The sequence below is a fragment of the Vidua chalybeata genome, chromosome 4, assembly GCF_026979565.1.
Source record: "Vidua chalybeata isolate OUT-0048 chromosome 4, bVidCha1 merged haplotype, whole genome shotgun sequence".
Classification (NCBI taxonomy): Eukaryota; Metazoa; Chordata; class Aves; order Passeriformes; family Viduidae; genus Vidua; species Vidua chalybeata.
In genome coordinates, this window is record NC_071533.1 from 4503287 (window position 1) to 4523752 (window position 20466).

General features: G+C 37.7%; 1 protein-coding gene across 1 annotated transcript in view; it reads right to left on the bottom strand.

The window, feature by feature from the left end:
- INPP4B (inositol polyphosphate-4-phosphatase type II B) overlaps positions 1 to 20466 on the bottom strand; it is a 257500-nt gene that overhangs the window by 42452 nt on the left and 194582 nt on the right. Inside the window, 5 exon segments of the mRNA XM_053940443.1 lie at positions 1335 to 1452; positions 2338 to 2461; positions 3942 to 4114; positions 14591 to 14735; positions 19542 to 19754. Coding sequence (XP_053796418.1) covers positions 1335 to 1452; positions 2338 to 2461; positions 3942 to 4114; positions 14591 to 14735; positions 19542 to 19754 — 773 coding nt within the window.

The window sequence follows — 20466 nt, forward strand, 5'->3', positions numbered from 1 at the left end:
AGAAAATAGCTAGATTTTCACCATCTTCTCTTTTTATGGTTGACTTCCAATGCTGTTTGATAGGAGCAGTCTCATCACAGCTCTAAGAGGAATGGGACTCCATCACATAAGCCATATAGATTTTATTTTTTTCTGATACCAATCCCATCCAGTGAATATCTGCCAGTAAGTACAGTACAGCAATCACAGGCTGTAGCTCTTCTTCCTAAACACTGGCTGCTCCATCAATCCAGAATGCCTGAGGCAGCTGAAAGCTCAGGTCTCTTTCAAATCCAGGACCTCCTGGTGTGACAGCTCAGTGTACCACCGTAATGGCAGCAAGCCAGCAAATGTAGATGCTGGATTTTTCAGGATTTTTGACTGCTGTGATTTACAAAGGATGCATTTCTTCTCTTTTATCCACACATCATAATTATTCTTAATTATTCCCAATGTGTTGCCTATCATACTCCAGCCTTCCTGTTATTTATTTCAATCCTTTCTCAGAAAGCACATAGGATGAGAGTGAATCACCCAGAATAATTAAGTAAACCAGTGGTGAGAGCCCCCTTCGGAGGAAACATATATTTTGTAAAAGTTGCTGAATTTAATTTACAGTCATCTTAAGAATAATGAGACTATTAAGGAAGTGATTTCTGCAAAATAAAAGCATTTGGAGCTTCAGACTAGAATAATAATAAAGACAAAAAATCCATTCCAATCTTGTTAACCCTCAAATAGCCAAAATTAATGGAGTATTGCAGTTTATGTCCTCATATTCAGCAGTACTTATGTGAGATTCATAAACGTTAAGTGATTTTGTGCAAGGATTTCTGAGACTGAGTATGTCCTGTGTGATTTTCAGCAGCTAAAAAAGGCTTCCAGTTTTAAAAATGACCACTAAGTTTTGAATGCTAAATGGCATCTGAGATTTTTTTGTTTCCATCTTAAAAACAATCAAGGTCTAACTCTTACAATTTCATTTCTCACACTGAAATACAAATTCTGGACATTCAAAACCAAAGTTTCTCAGAGACAACATCTGTAAATAATGACCTTGTCACCCATCTAGGATTCAGCATCTCTGCCTGAATAATGAACCAGTAGCTCTGCACAACACAGACATTGTTCTGATTAATTTGTATTAGTAACTGGAACTTTTAGCTTTTTATCAGAAGAATAACCCAGAGCTTACTGACCTTTAGAATCCATACTACGACACCTTCTGAAAAGTAAAACTATTGCACTTTCCATAAAATAGAATTCAGCAACAAGAAAACCATTAGCTGGGTTTCACGGGCTACAGATTAAAACTGTGGCTTTGTTTCCCAGTCTCTAAGAAACAAAGTTCTTACCGCCTTCCAGTTATAATAGGCAAAAAATCTTCTGATTTGGCTTCAATTATTTTAAACATTACTTTCTGCAAATCTGAAATGCCCACAGCCATGTCTTCTAGCATCCCTGCTTCTTCACCTACATGAAAAGATTAAAGAGATTATTAACAGAGGTGGCAGATCAGACAATGCATTGGTTAAAGCAATATGAGGATTATATTTTCCAGTCTGTGCATCTAAAAATCAAAGTTCTAAATCCACATTACAATAACTTACATAAAACCAGACTGATTTCTTGAACTGCTGACAATTCTGTGGCCTAAGTGGTAAGTATGAGTATTAAGCAATTCTGAAAATCAGCCTGCTCTATATAGGCAGAGAATAACTTCAGAAAAGCCACTTTTGTATATTCTGAAAGTGTTTAAAAGGCCGTCCTGGCGATGGAGGACAAAGGCTTTGAGAATAACAACATGCATCATGCAAAATGGAGAAGATAGCTATCTCCAAGTGAGCTACTGCATTAAAAAGCTGCACAAATGCTAAATTCCTCTACTTTAGTCAAAATCTTTGATTTGGGGAATGATTCCAATAGATCTAGTTCAAAGTTTGAAACATAAGGCAATTTCTCCCTCCAAATTTCCTTTTTAAAACATATCAAAATAATGGCATCTGCAACAAACTATGAAACCATTTTCAGGCTATCTTCACATTATCAGCACTGGTGATCATGGCCAAGGCTTATAAAGGCAGTAAGTGTTTAAATCTGCTACTTGGATTAGCTTTATAAACCTGGTATTTTGGGTCAGGTCTGCATGGAACACAGAATGAAACAGATTTATAATTTTTGCTGCAGAATTGACAACACAGTGTCAATGACTTCAGTTGTGCAGGCCTACTGTCTTGTAAGGACAGTATTTGATTCAACAAGCCAAATTACTGGAAACAGAGCAGGGGGTTAAAATAACTTCCTGGGTAAACTTCTGGGTTGGGTACATAAGGAACTTTGTCCAAGAACAATACTTACTGTATGTGCTAAGGAGTCCTTCATATTGCACGAGCAATCCAACAGTATGAAGCTGTTGTAAAAATCCTTGGTCATGTAAACCTGTGTGCAATTTGATCACGAAACCACAGACCAATCCAGCGAGCTGTAAAGATAATGAAAACATGTGCAATTAAGAGGTGCACTGTCACAAGACAAATAGTTAAAATGAGACTTGCTATCATTATACACCACAGAGGTAACACCTACGTATTTGAGAAAACAGCAGAGGTATTTCTGTTTAGTGACTGTATACATGATTTCATAATAACATATTTTGATCCTTTTTTTTTTTTTTTGGTGTATGAAGTAGTGAAATAGTCTGTTAATTTATATTAGATAAGCTTAATTTGTTTTGTGTCATTGTGTGTTATTTACACTGACATAAATCAGACCAGAACCTCACTTGTCAGGCTTTGAACATGTAAAACTGTGAATTATGATGTGAATTATGTGAATTGTAATGGATTTGAAAGTGGTTCAACATCTAATACAACTGAATCTCCTTGGCAGTTGCAACATACAACTTAAGGGAGAAATTAAGTGAAATATTTAGAGAAAAATCTATCTGAAAAAACATAATCTACAGGAGAAGACATAAAGAGCTTCAGTTATTTGCCAAGGGAAGATCGTTCTAAGGAAAGACATGCTAATAGTCTTTAAACACTTAAAATATTGCTACAAACTGAAAACAAATAATCTGCTCTCCATTTCCAATGCAACCAGGAGAAAAAAAAAATCCCCCTAGCTTGGATGCTGCCTAGCCAGTGCCCCGTAAGGCCACATCTGGAGTGCTGTGTTCAATTCTGGGCTCATTAGGACACGGAAGACAAGGAGCTACTGGAGAGAGTCCAGAGAAGGAACACAAAAATGATTTGGGTCTGGAGCATCTCTCTTATGTGAGTGCCAGGAGGATGTGCCAGATGCTTTTCAGTGGCCCCCAGCAACAGGATGAGGAGCAAAGGCCATAAACTAAAATACAAGACATTCCACCTCAACATAAGGAAGAATTTCTTTACACTGAGGGTGGCAGAGCACTGGAACAGGCTGACTAAGGAGAATTTGGAGTCCCCCTCTCTGGATATATTCCAACCCCACCTGGGTGTGTTCCTGTGTCACCTGCTCCAGGTGACCCTGCCTTGGCAGGGGGGTTGGATTGGAGTGGATGATCTCCAGAGTCCTTGAACCCTTACCTATTCTGTGATTCTGCAATTATGAATGTCAGCAAAACATATTCAAAACTAGACTTGAGAACTATGTAATCTAGGAAGTCTAAAAACAGATTTCTGGATCTTTCTTTGTGCAAAGGCAGGATTAGGCAACTTTCCCAGTCCATTGCAGACCTGCTTCTCTGACTCAGTGGTAGAAGTACTATGGGTTTCTACTTACTATTTAGTTTCCTATCACATTATAAAATATTTAGGTGAATATCATGGAAAATAAATGAAAAAGTTGTGTCAGATTGGAAGGAAAAAACCCAACAAAACAAACAAACAAACCGACCAACCACAAAACACAAACATGGCATGAAGAGTATGCTTATAACTACAGCAACAGAAGGAAATAAGTGACACAAGACAACCTACTGCTTGGCTAAAGACGATGTCTCTTCTTAGGGTCAGCATCAAACACTGGGGCAAACCACAGGCAAGTTCCTGGAGCAGGACAAACGCCATGGATTGCTTGGCCCTGGTCACCACTTCTCCCATGCAGTCCTTCAGTGTAATCACCAGTGGATAGAGCTGTTCATACCAGTCACCTAGAACAAAACAGGTCATCTGTTCCAAAGTGGAAAACTTGCAGTGAAAAGCCCTTTTCTACAAGGAAGGACGGCAGCAGCAGCTGTGTAGAACACCCTTCCCTTTAAAACAACCCCTGCAGCTCTCATCAGACCATTGTGGGACCACAAATGCCACGGGAGAACATGCTTATAAGTAGGACTCCATCTTACCACTGGGAATGGGGTTAAATCCCTGACCTGAATTCAACTGCACTCTGAAACAATGGCCTTTTCTAACAGTCCCAGCATCTCTGTAAAACTTGTATTTAAGTGTCACAAACAGAGCATACAGGGAAACACATAAAACCTCATTTAGCAGATAAAGATTAATGCAGTGGAGATGAAGATCTCCTGTTCTTTCCAGGACTTACAACTGGCTATGTAAGAAATGAAGTAGCATCAAAAATGCAAAAGCAAAGAGAATAACCATATATTAAAGAAAAAGTGGCTGCTGAAGGGCAAAGCACAATAACAAATAGGTACATGGAAGGGTATCACCTGCTTAATCTACAGGCTGGAAATAGAATAAGCTTCTGATCATATTACCTTTTTTTTAAGCTTCTCTCTATATTGTTCTCTTTAAATATTTAGAGATATTGAACTCATTTCCAGCTATTTCTATCGGAGAGATGTAGAACTATTTTGAAACATGTTTTGCTCTGTTAAAATACATGCTAGGAATATTAAAATAAAAATCCTAGTGAAATGCTTGGAAAATGTGATTCCCTAATGCATTACAAATGAAACAGTGATAACTAGGAATGGAGGAAAATCAGAACACCTTACATAAACTTGCCCAATAATGGCAATTGTGCCTGCATTTTACAGGATTTAATAAAATCAGACCTGCATTGTAGTTGCATATTGCTTTGCCTACCCTCTAAGTTGAGCAAATAATAAAAACAAACAAACAAATCCCCTACATCTCAGTTTCATTGTACAGTTTGAAATGAAGGAAATCATCACTCTAGAAGAATCTATATAAAAGTTGGGAATGCAACAATCCATAATTGGCTCATACTTTCTGTAGCTTAGGGTAATTAAGAATCAATGATAATTAAAATCTGTTGCAATTAGGTGCAAGACAGCAGCATGCTGTTTCAGGTAACATTCTGAGTCAGGCTGGTAAAAACTCGTTTGTACTGAGGAAGTTCTTTAGGCAGGAAGATGCAGCTGCCCGTTGCCAGTCAATTTAGCTGATCTCCAGAAAAAAACATATAAATTAATAAAACTGTAGCCAAGAAGACTGGAGAGAACTCTGAAAGCTGGGAGAAATTAGAGGAAGTAAGGAGCAGGAAAGGGGAACAAGGACAGAGCAGGCAAAGAGAACAACCTGAGCTCCCTTATTGTCTTTGTGGTCAGACAATCGTGTTTTAACATATATTTAACCATGGGTAATACAGAGGAAGCATTCCCTGGAAAACAGCAGTTTTGAAGTGAGTGTCATCCTGACACAACAGATTATAAGCCACCCCCAGGTACAAGCTCCAGGTGATTTTATACATGTCATTGACTAACAGAGTGATGACACGCTGCGTGCCAAGGTCTGGTGTACACATTTCAAAGAGACTGCTGGAAAAATGGAGAGCTTGCAGGGCAGAGCTACCAAGATTTAGAGTTTAATCTCCTTAAGCTGATGAAAAAGGCTGAGCAGCAACTTGATTTCCCCTCTTCATGAGGAGAAAATAACAAGGACTAACTGAGGTGTTTATTCTAGGGAACAAAAGCAAAAGAACAACCAGAGGCTGCTGCAAAACACAGACGAGTTTAGAAATAAGGTAGACAAAAAAATGTGATGCACTGGAAGTCAGTGTAGACAGATCAGGCAATCTGAACTCTCCTTTCAAGTCAAATTACAACCCTTCATTAATTTAAGCAATAAATACATGCCAATAAAAGCAAGAGCAGCAAAATAAGATCAAAAGATGTAATGCACACTGAACCGATAAGCAGGGCTGTATGTGGTAAGACTAGAGTTTGCTGGCTGCTTCTTACTTGAGCAAATAATGAAAAAGATTATACTTGGCCATTTCAAAGTAGACTTGAAGGTACAGCAAACAGACATCTGCACTTCTCCCATGGGTAAGGAGAGCTGGATACAGACACAGCCAAGGATGTGGCAAATACTCTGCCAGGGCAGAAAAAGCAGAAATTCTAGAACTAACTACACTTCTTGAACCTGAAATTACAATTTCAGGTTATGTGGACAGGGCTAAAGAGCATTTCTGACAGCCTTTTTCATAAAAGAAGAGCATGTATGGACAGAAGAAGGGGGAATGGATTCAAACTGAAAAACAGAAGGATTGATTCGATATTAGGACAAAATTCTTTACAGTGAGGGTGATGAGGGACTGGCACAGGTTGCCCAGAGAAGCTGTGGATGCCCCATCCCTGGAAGTGTTCAAGGCCAGGCTGACTGGGGTTTTGAGCAACCTGGTCTAGTGGAAGGTGCCCCTGCCCAACCACTGCAGATAGGTTGGAATGAGATGCCCTTTCAGGTCCCTTCCAACCCAAACCATTCTTTAATTTTATGAATAGAGAGGGTCACATACTGGCCACAAGTCGCATAATACTTTTAGATCTGTTCTTACTGAGCTGCCACTTAACCAGCCCATCTGCACTGTGGATTTCTCTTTCTTCAGGAACATAACTTTGTATTTCTCCTTGCTGAACTGCATTCTAATACTTCAGTGCTCTGTTTCATCAGGATCCATTATAATCCTGCTCCCACATTGCTTAAAGCCTCTCCCAGCTTTAAGCACCTGCAAATTTAATATGCCTCATCCATATTTCATAAAGCAAGTCAGTAATAAAAATACTGAATACTGGACCCAGAACAAATCTAAGTGGATTCTTCTCCATGCAGCCTTGTAGGTTGGCAGTAAACAAATGATAACCACCTTCTATTATGATTTTCCAAATTTGCACATACCTTGTGATAGCTTCAAGATAATTTTCTCACAACATTTTTTGAGGGGAGACTACATGTTTGGAATACTAACTTATTAATTTACTAACATAAGCAGTTTTGTCTGTAATAGTTGCATTTAAAAGGAATTCAAAGATTTTAAATTCTCAAGGTAATTTTTGTATTGAAGAACATTCATACTAAATGTATTAAGAACAAATCCTACTGAGTACTTAATGTCCCAAAGAATACAGAGCTTTACTTACATATGTATTTGGCTTTTTGGTAAACAATAAAAATTGTAAATTTGTAGAAAACCTTACCCTAGCAACTGAGAAAATATAAATTATTATAGAATATAGAGTTGCACATGTCACTAGTAAAGAGGACAACCTTTGTGTGATTAGATTTTCCAAAACAATCTTCTGCTTCTTGCTCACACTGAAACTTCTCAGTCTCAGTTAATAAGGATGTCCAATCCCCAGAAGGTGGATGTAGTTGGCAAATCTGACAGGGACTGCATTGTTTCTTGAAAAAAAAAAAGAATGTTCCTGAATAAACAAGTATATTCTCATGCTTATGCTTTATTTAAAATCAAAATAAGAGTTGCATCAGAGACTGAGATCTTAGAAAAGCCAACTCTAGGAAGAAAAAAAAAGGTGCTCAATTTTTGCTCTGTTAAATTTCACCGTGTCACTTGTTATGCAGGATGTCCTGCTGCAAATACTCCAGCAGGAATATGAATGAGGACCATTCACTAACAATGCACCATGGTCCAAAAATTCAGCACTAACAGCTACTCATATGTATATACTGCAGCTTGTAAGTTGTTCCTTGAAACTGAGAAGCACTGTGAAACTGAAGTTTGTGAAACAAACAAACAAATAAAAACTGTATTTTGAAGCTTACAAGTAAATTCAGTAGATTTTTGGAAAAAAAAAATATTGTCTTGTATGCAAGGCATAAATATATAATACTAATGCAATTCATAAATAGACATTTGTACAGGGAGCTGACATGTCTAAAGTAGAGTTCTCTTAGAGTGACTTTGTAGAATCACTTTGTGTACATTTTAGAACATATAATCTTTCAGAATACCTTTGTAGAATCACTTCAGGAAAGGAATAAATACAAATTATTGCTTTTAACACATTCACAGACTCACACACATTGAGTCTTCAGATCTCAACTTTCCTTTAAATTAAAATCACAAGATTTGTATCCACAACACAAAGGAAAATCGTTTGAAAAAGGATGAAGAATTAACTGAATGAGTGAACATCTGAAAAAAAGAGACTAGGAGCAAGAACAGAAGCAACAAGGAGACTCCAGGATGACTGTCAGGTTGCTAAAATGACATGGGCAGCCTGTCAGTTTGGAACACTTAGCATCCAGAAGAACTGTCAGAGTCTCCTGATGAAGCAAAGAAACTCAGTACAAAAACAGTGCTAGTCAGCCACTGGAAACTAAAACAAGGCATAAAAAATAAACATATTAAAATAAAGAATGGAAGGATGAAACTAAAAAGATAGTACCACCGTTATGCAGTTAGAATGAGATTAAAACAAAAGTCCATGTTCGGCAAAGCACTGAGTAAAATATTCCACGTCCATTGCCAAGAGAGTGGCGGCAGCTCAGTCTGTGACAGGATTTGCCCTCTGGTTACTGGAAAATGCCCTTCAGTCCCATGTTCCTGTAATCAACAGGCCAGTACAGGCAAATGACCTGCTTAGCACCCAGCTAGTCAGTTCTGCATGCTCCTAGCCGAGTCGCAATATGTCAGACCACATGTTAAATTTGATAAAGTTTGGCAGAAAAGCAAGCTCCTGGTCTTTTCAAAGTGAGGCCCACTGAAATGCTTATTAAAATATGCTGGTAACCAAAAAGGATGCTTCAGCATAGTAGTCCTACCTCCTTTAGCCCTAGCAACAGATTAAAAAAGCCAATTTTGTCACTGCTATTTGTGCCACCTAAAATCCATGAATGGCTTGAAGTCACTTCAAAACTTAAATGGTGTGAAGTTAAAAAACGAACCTTAAATAAAAAGCAGAAGAATGCATAATGTCCTTGTCTTAAGGCAAAGGAGGGCACTACAGACATATAAATGTAACATATATAAACATAAATGTGACATATAAATATAACAGCAGATACCCACGAGGTAACCTTTCATTTAAATTAACAATTTACTACTTGACCATAAAAATAATCCGTGAGAGAATTGAAATAATAGAGGTAAAACAACATAAATGAGTTGTCTTGATATCACAAAGTGAACATTAGACAAACTCTGTTTTAAGGAAAAAGGCAGGCAAATCAAACCAGCCAACCAACACAGAGCAACAGTAAATCCCTAAAATCAGCATGAAATAATTAACCCAGAATTTGATTTTACTCACCTAGGACAGGAACTGTCTTCTAATGCATATTTTTTTAAAGGGAGGTTTAAAAAGACTGACTTAGAAGACTTCACATATTCAACTTTGCACCATAAAAATGTCAGTGCCTTATTTCTTTATTTTGCCACTCAGCTCTTGGAGCTCAGTTTAACTCCAGCTGAGGGCTAAGCTCTTTGAAAAAGGAGGAGGCTTTGTACTCACAATGCTGCAGCAGTTCTCGCAGGAACAATAAAAACCTGAATAAGTTTTCCTGGTATTCCTGCACTTTAAAGTAGCAGTTTACTTTGCACAGTTTGGATGTCCAGGAATTTTGAATTCTTGGGATTTATTATTCCATTGCAATCATCTAAGATTTTCTACACTGTCACATGGATTCATAGTTAGACACGAAACCATCTAATCATACATACACGAGCATCTCAGCACATTTAGTCACAATGAAAACAGAAAGAGAAGAGAAAGGTAATAAAACACAAAGCTAAGGAAATCTAATACACTTTAAACATAGGAATGTTCTGTGAATGCTGTGCAACTAAATATTCTGATATCTTGTTTTAGTTTGTTGATCCAGTTAAATCGTCTTTCTTTCCCTTACATATTTTTCAGCTTCTGTTTTTAGCCAAAGTACTTGGAGAGAAGGGGTTGTCTTGTATTGCTGGGCTACATTCAGCCCAGGTATGGATCCTAGCAAAAAGAAAATGATGACACAGAAGTGAGAGGGAAAAGGAAAAGAAAAAAGGCATAAGTAAAATTCATGCAAAGACAAGCTTAAAAGAAAAGGAAGAGGAAGGGAAGGAAAAAGCGTTTTACATGTGATTTCTCTAAATAAATTATGTCTGCTACTCAAGGACACAGACCACAGAAAAACTTTTCATCTTCCTGACTAAATGATATTTCATAATAAAAGCTTTTCTGAAGATGCAAATAAAACTAGAATATGGCTTTATTTCCCACTAGAACATGGCTTGATTTCCCTTCTACCAGCATTGCAGTGGAAGGGATGCACTGAAAGGATGCAGTGCCCATCCCCAGGGCACTGAAAGTTAGAAATTTTGAATCTCGACTTATATAGTCCCCAGAAGGTATGAGATAATACAAGAAAAACTAACCCACATATGTCTGTAGCAATGTGAGTATGAACAGAGGTTTCCTCCAATTCCAACTAAGAAATGCGGCAACGTTCCCCAGGTGCTCTTTGCTACCTGTGCTAAAGGTTATCAAAGGCCAATTCACAGAGCTTAATATCCCATAATTCACTGAAAAGGCAAAATCCAGGTGCAATCACACCGGCAACTCAAATTGTTTGTGATAATGTGGTGGATCCTGTATGTATCAAATGAGGGAGTTATCACCCAGAGCCAGCGAAGGAATAGCTGGGCGGGAGCTCTGATGGGATGGCACAAGAGGCAGATGGAAACAACAGCCGCTTTCAGCAGCCAAACATGGAGATCTGTCAGGGGCTGTGTAAGCACAAGAGCAAACTGCTGTGTTTCACTGGCACCTCTAATGCTGCAGGACAGGCTTTCACATTCCAACTCTCATGGGAAATGAAAAGGCAAAAGTAAAAAGAAATATGTTGTCACGTATTTCTCCAAGGCAAACCAGACTAGAGTTAGAAGAACAACAACAACAAAAAAAAAACCCTCTCCTTAAAAATCCTTCTACTCTTCCTGATTTATCCTGCAGAGGATTCATAATCCTGCAACTGATGAAACCATAGCATGTTACCTTGGTAACTGTAACTCAAATTCAGTCTTTAGAATACACTCAAAGGTCAGACTGCATGAAAAGTTAAGACTAAGGAAGGTAAAATTCACGATGAAAGGCAGAGAACAGGAAAAAAAGAAGTGCTCCAATATTTCCAATTACAAAGATTCCAAACAACAAATATAAACATGTTTGGAAAAAAAAGAGTAAGATCACACAATGCCACAGTCACTGAGACTGCAAATATAAACCTACTTTAGGAAACTCTAAGTTACAACATCTATATTTATATGAAGATGCTATTGCATCAAATTATTGTCGTACCATTTTCTATCATCTAAAATGAACAGGTGTGCATTCTGTGAAAGATTTTTCATTGCTATATGCTACAAAAAAAAACCAGTCAGGTTCACTAAATAAGCAGAAATTTCATCCCATACTTCAAGGCATATTTGTGAAGTTTTTGTTCAAAACTGTATTCTTTTTTCTTACAAAAGCAGCCCAATTTCTCTGAGGATTAACTAAAGCAGTTTCAGACTCAAAGATCAATCTGTGCCCATATATTTGCAGCATTAATGAAATACATTATGCTCAAATACACTCAAATTATGTATAATATATAAGCAAGATGTGGCAAGCTTTCCATTTATGTCACATTTGTGAATTTTAAGTAGCACCGAAGTCTGTAATTTAGAAATTTATCTATGGGTGTACACACGGCGTGATTTTGTATCTAGGAAAATGCTGTGAACTCACAACCAGGCTTCAAGTCCAAAATAAAGCAGAATTAAGGCCAAATGTGTAACTGCAAACTTGGAATCTCAACCTCTGTGTAGGTGCTTCACAGTGCACCCTTAGGGTTTCATGTTAAATTTCAGAGAAGGAGATGCAGAGAAAAACAAACATCTAAACCTACACTCTCACAGAGAAGTCAAGCATGAAAAATTCTGCCCGCAAAGTTTTGCAAATCATTAGGGAACAAACTTTAGCATACACCTGGATAGCTCTTTGGAAAGCTCCATCTTTCAAATTAGTCCTATAAAAGAAAGCAATTTTAAAACATCTCCAGCGCTGTATGACCTTGAAAGTCCTGTAGACTGTCCAAGGCATTCCTAAAATGATGTCTTACTCAAAAAGAACATGAAAACACAGCAGTCTGCCCTACAAATCTCTGCAGTTCTCATTTGAGGGAGTGTTACAGAACTTTCAGGACAACTCAACAAAAGCACTGACTGCTCTCACTGAAGGACACCTGTAATGATTCAAGAGAAAGAGGGATGGCTCTGAAATGAAGGAAAAAGGAAATTTATTCCAGCACCATAGCAGTTAGATATTTTTTGTGTCCTTGGCCCATCAGCTCCAGAAGACAACTTTTCAGCTGGATGAAACTCATCTATAATTTTCTAACCATTACTGTTATTATTATTGCTAAGCAAGATCTACCTTTCATTCTACTTGATGGCTGCTTATTATAGTACTTAAAATGATGTAACTTTCCTTTTTTTTTTTTTTTTTTTTTTTTTTGGCTTGTGACCTAAAAGCTCTAACCAATATTCCATTTGCCTGTGTAGGGTGTGAGCCTGAATCAAAGCTATGAGCACACTAGAATTAAAGACTCAAATGAACTGCTTAAATCCATAACATGGTGTATAGCAGTGGAGATGTTCAGGGGGTTGAAGAGAGTGAAGGAAATTATGTAAAAGTTCATGCTGGCATGAAATAGGCATGTCAGAAAGCATTCCAAAATAATTATCCTAATTCATACCTTTTTTTTTTTTTTTTCAGATAGAGGAAGGAGGTCTGGGAATCAGAGCTTTTGTTCCACAACTATGAAATACAGACAAAACCCACAACATGTGTGTCAATGCATACACACACAAATGCACTGCAGTCACTTGGAGGAAAGTTTGGGAGAAAGAATACTACTACCACTTTACCTGCAAAACATTTCTAGAAGACATGCTGGACTTCTAACAATAACACCAAAGCTTGTTAGCACCACAGGGAAGAGGAGGGAGTTAGGAACAAGAACAATATTCAGTTTTTCTCTTTTAATCACAATGAGCATGCTTGGGTTCACCATCTAAGGTTTCTTCCAAGTTCAAAACTACACCTAGCTAGCTGTTAAATATTTGTAACTTCTCTGAGGAAGGCAGGAAAGGTATAGAAAGCTGTGTTGGTATTTTTCACCTCCAAGCCTTCACTAGAGAACAGAGATTACATCACCTTCCTCTCCAACATTACATGCCTGGTAGACAGAAACTTACAGAACCAAACAGATAAGGAATAGGTTGCTCTCTGGACTGACCATACAAAATCAAGTCCAACACATCTTGCACTGAAAACAAGGACTCCAGCACAATCCTCTCATACTGGTAAAATGCAGATGTTACAGCTGCATTAAAAATCAATACCACAACCAGAATTCACAAAACTCACCAGTACTACACAGATGACATAAATCTAAAAAAAGTCATTTTATTTCTTGTTATGTAAGAAAGAAATTACAACTGAGTACCGATAACTTTAAAACTCTTTATATAAAATGATGTAATTAAGTTCTGTGGAGAACATGTAAGGGAATATACAGGATAAAATGCACAATGGAAAAAAAAAAAAAAAGAAAGTTGAAACTATACAAAGCTCCATAAAAATAAACTAGTTGTGCTGGTTGGTTGTTTTATATGGGGAGTTGTGTTATTTAGCTGAAGAGTGGCACAAAGGTTGGCTCTGATTTCCTTGCATTAGGACTACCACCACTGCCACTAAGGATCTGTTTCATTTGTTGCAATAAACTTTCAGACTACAAAGTCTCATCAGACTTATTAAGCAGATCTAATCTATGCATCAAGAATGCAAACATGAATAAGCCATAAGAGAAGATGATCAGAAGGTGACAAGGACCCACCGTGGACAAAATTTTCTTTACATCATCCCATGGAATTATTCCACTTGACCTTTTGACACAGGCTGACAGGTATATCCAGGTAAACATGAATTTTATCAAATTAGAAAATAAAAATCAGTATATCACCTCAGAAAAGTGGAAGCATTTGCAGGAGAATGACACTGATACAGAATGTTCACCTTTCCTTACAAGTTTTCTGTGGGGTAAGACACAGTCTATTTTTTTTTCCTCAAAATACTATATGCAAGTAAAATCAAAAGTAAATTAAATTACATCAGCCTACAAAAAGAAAACATTGTGGTTTCAAAAGGTTTACACTCTAGCACAAACAATTGAGCATGGCAAGCAGTCTGAGCACACATCAAAGCTGTACTTTGATAAATAACTTCCCTATAAGTGTGCAAAACCTTGCTATTAGCACTCTCATCAAAGATACAATGAAGTCTTCTCTAGATGACTTTTCTGTAGCTGTGTAAATTTTTATTTACTCTTGTCAACGATTAAAAAGTAAAAATTAGGGGGGGGTTGCTTACCTCCTGTATGCAACACCTTGCAATCTGCTGCTGAAGGCTCATTTTCACCCTCTTTAATGTTGCTCATGTTGTCTTTTTCAAGCAGTCTGTCCACCATGGCAATAAGGCAGTTCAAACTCTTTGCCACATTGGCCCACACCCTGTCCTGAAAAGAGCAGAATTATCACTGCATGTTACTGAAGAACTGAAAGAAAAAAAAAAAAAAATAGAGACAATAGTAACTTATTAACCCCTGAAGTTGAGACCGACGTGCAAATTACTAGAAATATTAGATGTCAGCATATGACTGGTCCTCTCATCCTTCAGCCTATTACCAACCTGAGTCTTTTTCATGGAGATCTTTCTTGCAGTGCAAATGAACACAAACTCTTATGGTTTTAGACACTGGAGAACAAGTGCTTCAAACTCGACATAAAAATGCAGACAAAGTTTCAGGTCTAGCAAGGAACTGAGCAGCTTGTCTATTTAAATGATACTTTAAGGAGTATAGACACACTCAAAGGCTTGCCAAATCAAACCTTGTGTGGGCCAGTTTTGTCACAGTACTTAATAATCTCTTTTTGATAATTTAACATATCCTATACTTTATCACATCAGTTACTCTGCTGAAGTAAAAGTTAAATTCAAGAACTAGAATGAGAAACTTGCTGTCATGGCGTATTTATTAGGCAACACCATTTCAGTTTTGTTCCTCACCTCTCACATAAACTGCAACCATCACACTTAACTGAGTTTATAATAAGATAATTACACAAGTAATAGAGTGGTAGGAAAAATTCTGTACAAGCAGAGAACAAAAGAAATAACGTGGAGCATAAGAAAGAGCTGTTACGGAACAGAGATATAGGGAGGGTCCTTCAGGTGCTGGATGCTGCAGAAATCAAAGCTTTTGCAGCTACTTTTGCAGCACTGAATAAGAAGGAAAAAACCAAGCCATACAAGAAATGAGGCTGTACACATGCAATCAGACTAAAACCAAACCATAACAAACCCACATAATCCACCCTCCCCTCTCCAAGTACATGTTTCAATGCTGAGTCATTCTGAAAATAATGCAGAGCAACCAGAGTTTGCTTGAGGGTTAAAAACGGGAATCACTACTTTGTTTTGTACTTTACAGTGCCAGAAGCATTATGTATTTGTCAGGTCTTCAGGCACAAAAATGAACATAACAAGAGAGAAGGTTAAAGAAAACTGAGAACTCAGAGAAATACCATAGTTCCATAGAAATGGCAACCCTTGGGTTCTGAGTGGAGGCAAATCTAGAACTACTACTAAGGCAAACATTTAAATCTAATATTACTTTTCAACTATATGCCACACTTCAGCCTGACTAGAGGGATCTTATCTTTCCCTGTTCCCTCCTCCTGAGGACACAACCTGTGACAAGTGGCATCCTGAACTAAGAGACATCACGTGGGCCCACAGACAGAAGCATGGACTTTCTCAAGCTGTACAACAGAGATCCTCTCCTCCATCTCCCCAAACCTGATTCCTGGAACATTCTTATGGGCAGCCTTAAGGACAAGTCAGCATCCAGTTTATAGGTGAACATGGAAACAATGGTTTCATTTTCTCCCTAGATAAACCTGCTTTAACCATACTGTGAAAAAGATACTGTTAATTTACAAGTTGGTCACATCCAAGCAGAACTGCATTTATTCCACAGCTGTTTAAAGTGCTGCATGTACAATGCAACACATGGGTAATATCTGCACCTGTACATGAAATAAAACATTAGACACATGAGTATTTGATATTCACATACACTTAGATACAATTAAAATTCAAAAGACAGAGGGCAGGTATAGATTCCTTCAAAAGTTTCCTCCTATATGCACCTCAAGCAATCCTGAAAAAACATTTAGAATATGTGTGAAACTACTGATTTTTCCACCTACAAGTATAATTTTGGGGAGAAGGATTCTATGAAGAATCCTCCAGAGAGTATCAGGGAGCTTCAGAGTTTTCAGTCACTGAAGTTGCTGAGGAATATGCAACTGAGGTTGCTCAGAGAGGCTGCAGCAATCTAATTTCCCTTTCCTTTGTACCTTTCTCCCTTTGTAGGGAGCTTAATCCCCACACAAAAAAGCATCAAGCTCTTAATGAGCATCTGGAGTTATTGCACAAGCAACACAAATAGGAGCCCTTGTTTCACTCTGGAAAGAGCACTTTTGTCTTTTCAAACCAACTATTAACCTAGCATTGAGATGATGGCTATGCAATATTCCCACAAACATTCCCTGAGGGTTTAGAAGCAAAATTCATAAACATCTGTTGACAGAAAGCTCACTCTTATTATCATGTATGGGGCTTTTTTATATACAAACAACTGAGAGAGAGCAAGGGCCTGTCTCACAGCTCTTTTTCTCCACATAGGAGGTTCCTGGGATTGTGGGCAGATACAAAGTGTAGAGGTATCTATCATTCATTGAGATGTTATTCTGTCTGCACCAAAGGCAGTCACATTTATCTAAGAAGGCTGTTGAAATTCCACAGTTTGGCAAGAACAATTTTCAAGTAAAAATGCAGTTTCCAATCAGTGAAAATCAAGTGGCTTTCTATGATTCTCCACGAGAAGAAATGAATCTGCTTCATATTCTCATCCTTTACTATTTTCCTGTAGCCTAGCACACCTTCCACTGACCTTTCATCTTCTTAAGCAGCCTATTTTCAATTTGCCCACGAACAATCTCACAAGTGATCACTTTATAGCATGTGCCAGGTTAAAGGAAAAAATACAGTCTAGCATCCTCTTAAGTAAGCATTCTTATAAACCCTCTGTGTCAAGTAAGGGATCAGGAGAAATATTTCCTGATACACTGAAATACTGACACCCTAGTTTTCTAAGCAGGATACTTTTCCCCTGATCACACGTTTCCCACTAGCTGCTGGAGCAATGTGGATGCTAAGTTTGTGGTATGAAAGAACAAGAGAAACAAGATCTCTGTCTCCCTCTCATTACTGCTTCTTTAAGTCAAGGCAATGACAGGGAAGGTGGAAATCTGTAACTTGACCCCATAGAGACAAGGCAGTGCCACATTTACATCTTACACTTCTCCCAAACTTCAGAAGTCATCTGGAATGTTATGGAGCCCTGGCTCATGCAGCCAGGTGCTGCTAGTTAAAAATGGCCATGGTCACAGTTCTACGGTCACCTACGCTGTGGCAGTGGCAAGCAGACATGCACACTGAAAGACTTCCATGGAAAAGGTAGGCTTTGGCATCAGTGAAAGCTGGGCACTTCCCCTAGGACAATTCGAAATGAATCTGTAAAATAATTCTCTTTCATTCATCCAACTGAAAAATATGTAATTGATTTCCATCTGATCAGAAAGTACCATTAAAAAATAGGACAGCTTCCTCATGTCAGAGAGCAGGAATGGATACTCTTTTCTGTCACTATATTTTCCTTTATAGATGAGTTTCACAGTAGATTAAGTGGTTTTTTTCAAATTTTATATGCATTTATTCTCTTTCCATCGTGCTAATCACAATTTGATTATTAAAACTCACATTATTTATCACCTCTACTGACAGAAATAACTGAAATCTATCCAAAGTCTAATCATTCAGTTCAGAAAAAATCACAACATTTCTCCAGAATTTATACTGCCTCAAGTTTGACAATGGCTCTGACTCAGTTCAATTCAGAAAACAGTGGAAGATACACTTAAATTTGAACCAAGATAATCTTACTAAATCAGCAGACAAAAATAAATACTGTTTAAAAGAACCCACTTATGCAGTTTAATAGGTGAGGACCGAGCACCTGGCAGCTTTTTTTTTTTTATCAGTTATGAAATACAGCAAAGCTATCTTCTTTTCAGAGATGCTAAATTGTAGTACTAAATTAAAATACAGCTTTCAAAAAGTGCCACTTTTTCCAGTGCAAAATTTATCTCTTTTACGAAAACTATTGTGTTATTTATATTTCTGAATGTTTCAACAGCTGAAAACAAACATTTTGGCTTTAGTTCAAGGAAAGAACCACCATTCCAGCCCCTCAGGTTGTTGAGAAAACAAGAAGTGAATTAAAGGCTTTAAAACCAGAGGACAAATAAAATAATGAGTTATTTATTGCTTAAATCTAATGACTATTTAATGCATGGGGCTGGAAATAATTGCCTTTCTTCTAGAAGAAATATATTCTTCTTCCTTTATTTTTGGTGTGGATAAAAATTACAGTTCAGGTGCAATACCATAGCTCACACAGGTTATTAATTATTTACAATAGAGATTAATATGCTGGCATCCTTTACGTTTATGAGAATACATAACATGAACTCAAAGCATGAGCCTGGACTGAATAAAAACAGCTTGAGTACGTATGAAATAAAGTAACAGATCTATTATGAAGACATCTACCAAAAGAATTGATATATAAAATCTCAGCCATATAAATAATACATATCTTTGAAAGATATGCTAAGAATGTTAAAATCTAAAAGTTATATTTAATTCTTTTACACAACCTCAGAAACTCTCTAAGAACAGAGTCTAAGAGCAAAGAGCTCTGTTTTGCTGAGGGTTAATTCACGTGTATTTAAAATGGTTACAGCCTGAGGGCTGCAGAGGGGTGTTGCAGGGGGTGGGGAAGAAAAGAATATTTCCCTCTGAACAGCATAATCTGTTCCATTCCTTAAATCTGCCCAACTAGCAAAACCAACCCAAGTAAGAACAAAGACAATTTTTCTGTCTGGGCAAGAAGATACTCAACATCTTCACTGTTATATGCACAACCAGGCAGTCTCAGAGCAGCACACTGTACTTAGGACAATCCTTCAAATTTAGCTTCAAATTTAGCATCTGAAAAACACAATTTTACAGTTTTGCACCCCCTTCCCCCCTGCAATGACACGTGACAAGGACACAGTTAGGGCTTGAGCTTGTTTATGCTGATTTGCAGGGTTTCGCATTGAACACCGACCAAGGGTTTCTGGCTACTTACCCACTCTTCCTCGTCATACTCAGAATGATGGGGTATAGAGTCCTGCCTTTTAATCTGAGAAGGATGATCCTGGTGCTGTGCATCAGCCCCTTCTTCTGCACTGTTTCTAGGCACAGCTGGTTTCTTGAGGACGCAGCCAGGCCGGGCTGTGTACAGTGCTAAAAGGGCACTTCTGACCAGCTGGTCCTTGAATGTGTGCACAAATAACTCCGTCTAGGAAAAAAAAAAAACAAACAAAAAGGTTAACCAAAGAATGCAGTTCTGCAGCAAAGGTGTATAACACTGAATTACCCTTAGGCAGAGCAGGTATTTGTTTCAGGCCTGACTGGGAGGCAGAAAACAAAGTAGGCCAAAAAATAATGAGGAAAATTTCAAGGGTTTTAGAGATATCATCACATTCTACAATCCCAGTGTTCTATGGATTAACACAAGAGTACATTATCTGTCATAGAGATCATAATCTTTTCACATTTTATTCAAATTCCAAATTTCACCTCAGAGGCAAGCCTCAACAAGAACCAGTTCCAAGAGTAACCAACCACAGCACAATAATTTCTGAATAAGTGTTAGATAAAACACAATTAACCAGTTTAATCATCTCCCTAAATAAAACCCACCACTCTACACTGCTGAAAGAGCAGTATCTGCAAAAGCAGTGTTTCCAGAGATAAATTTCATTACTGGTAGGTATCAACCCAGATATCACGGTAGGTGACACTTGATTTCAAGCTTGATTTTATGTATATTTTAGAGAAAGGAAACTCTGAAGTACTTTTCTCGGGTCTTCTGAAGATGGTATTCAATCTCTGTATCATTTTTCTATGTTGGCTGTTACAGCTGGAAATTTACCATATTTTTAAAATCCTTCAACCTCCCTGCATTATTGATCTCCCTTCCACCTCAACAAGAAAAGTAAAATGTTTTC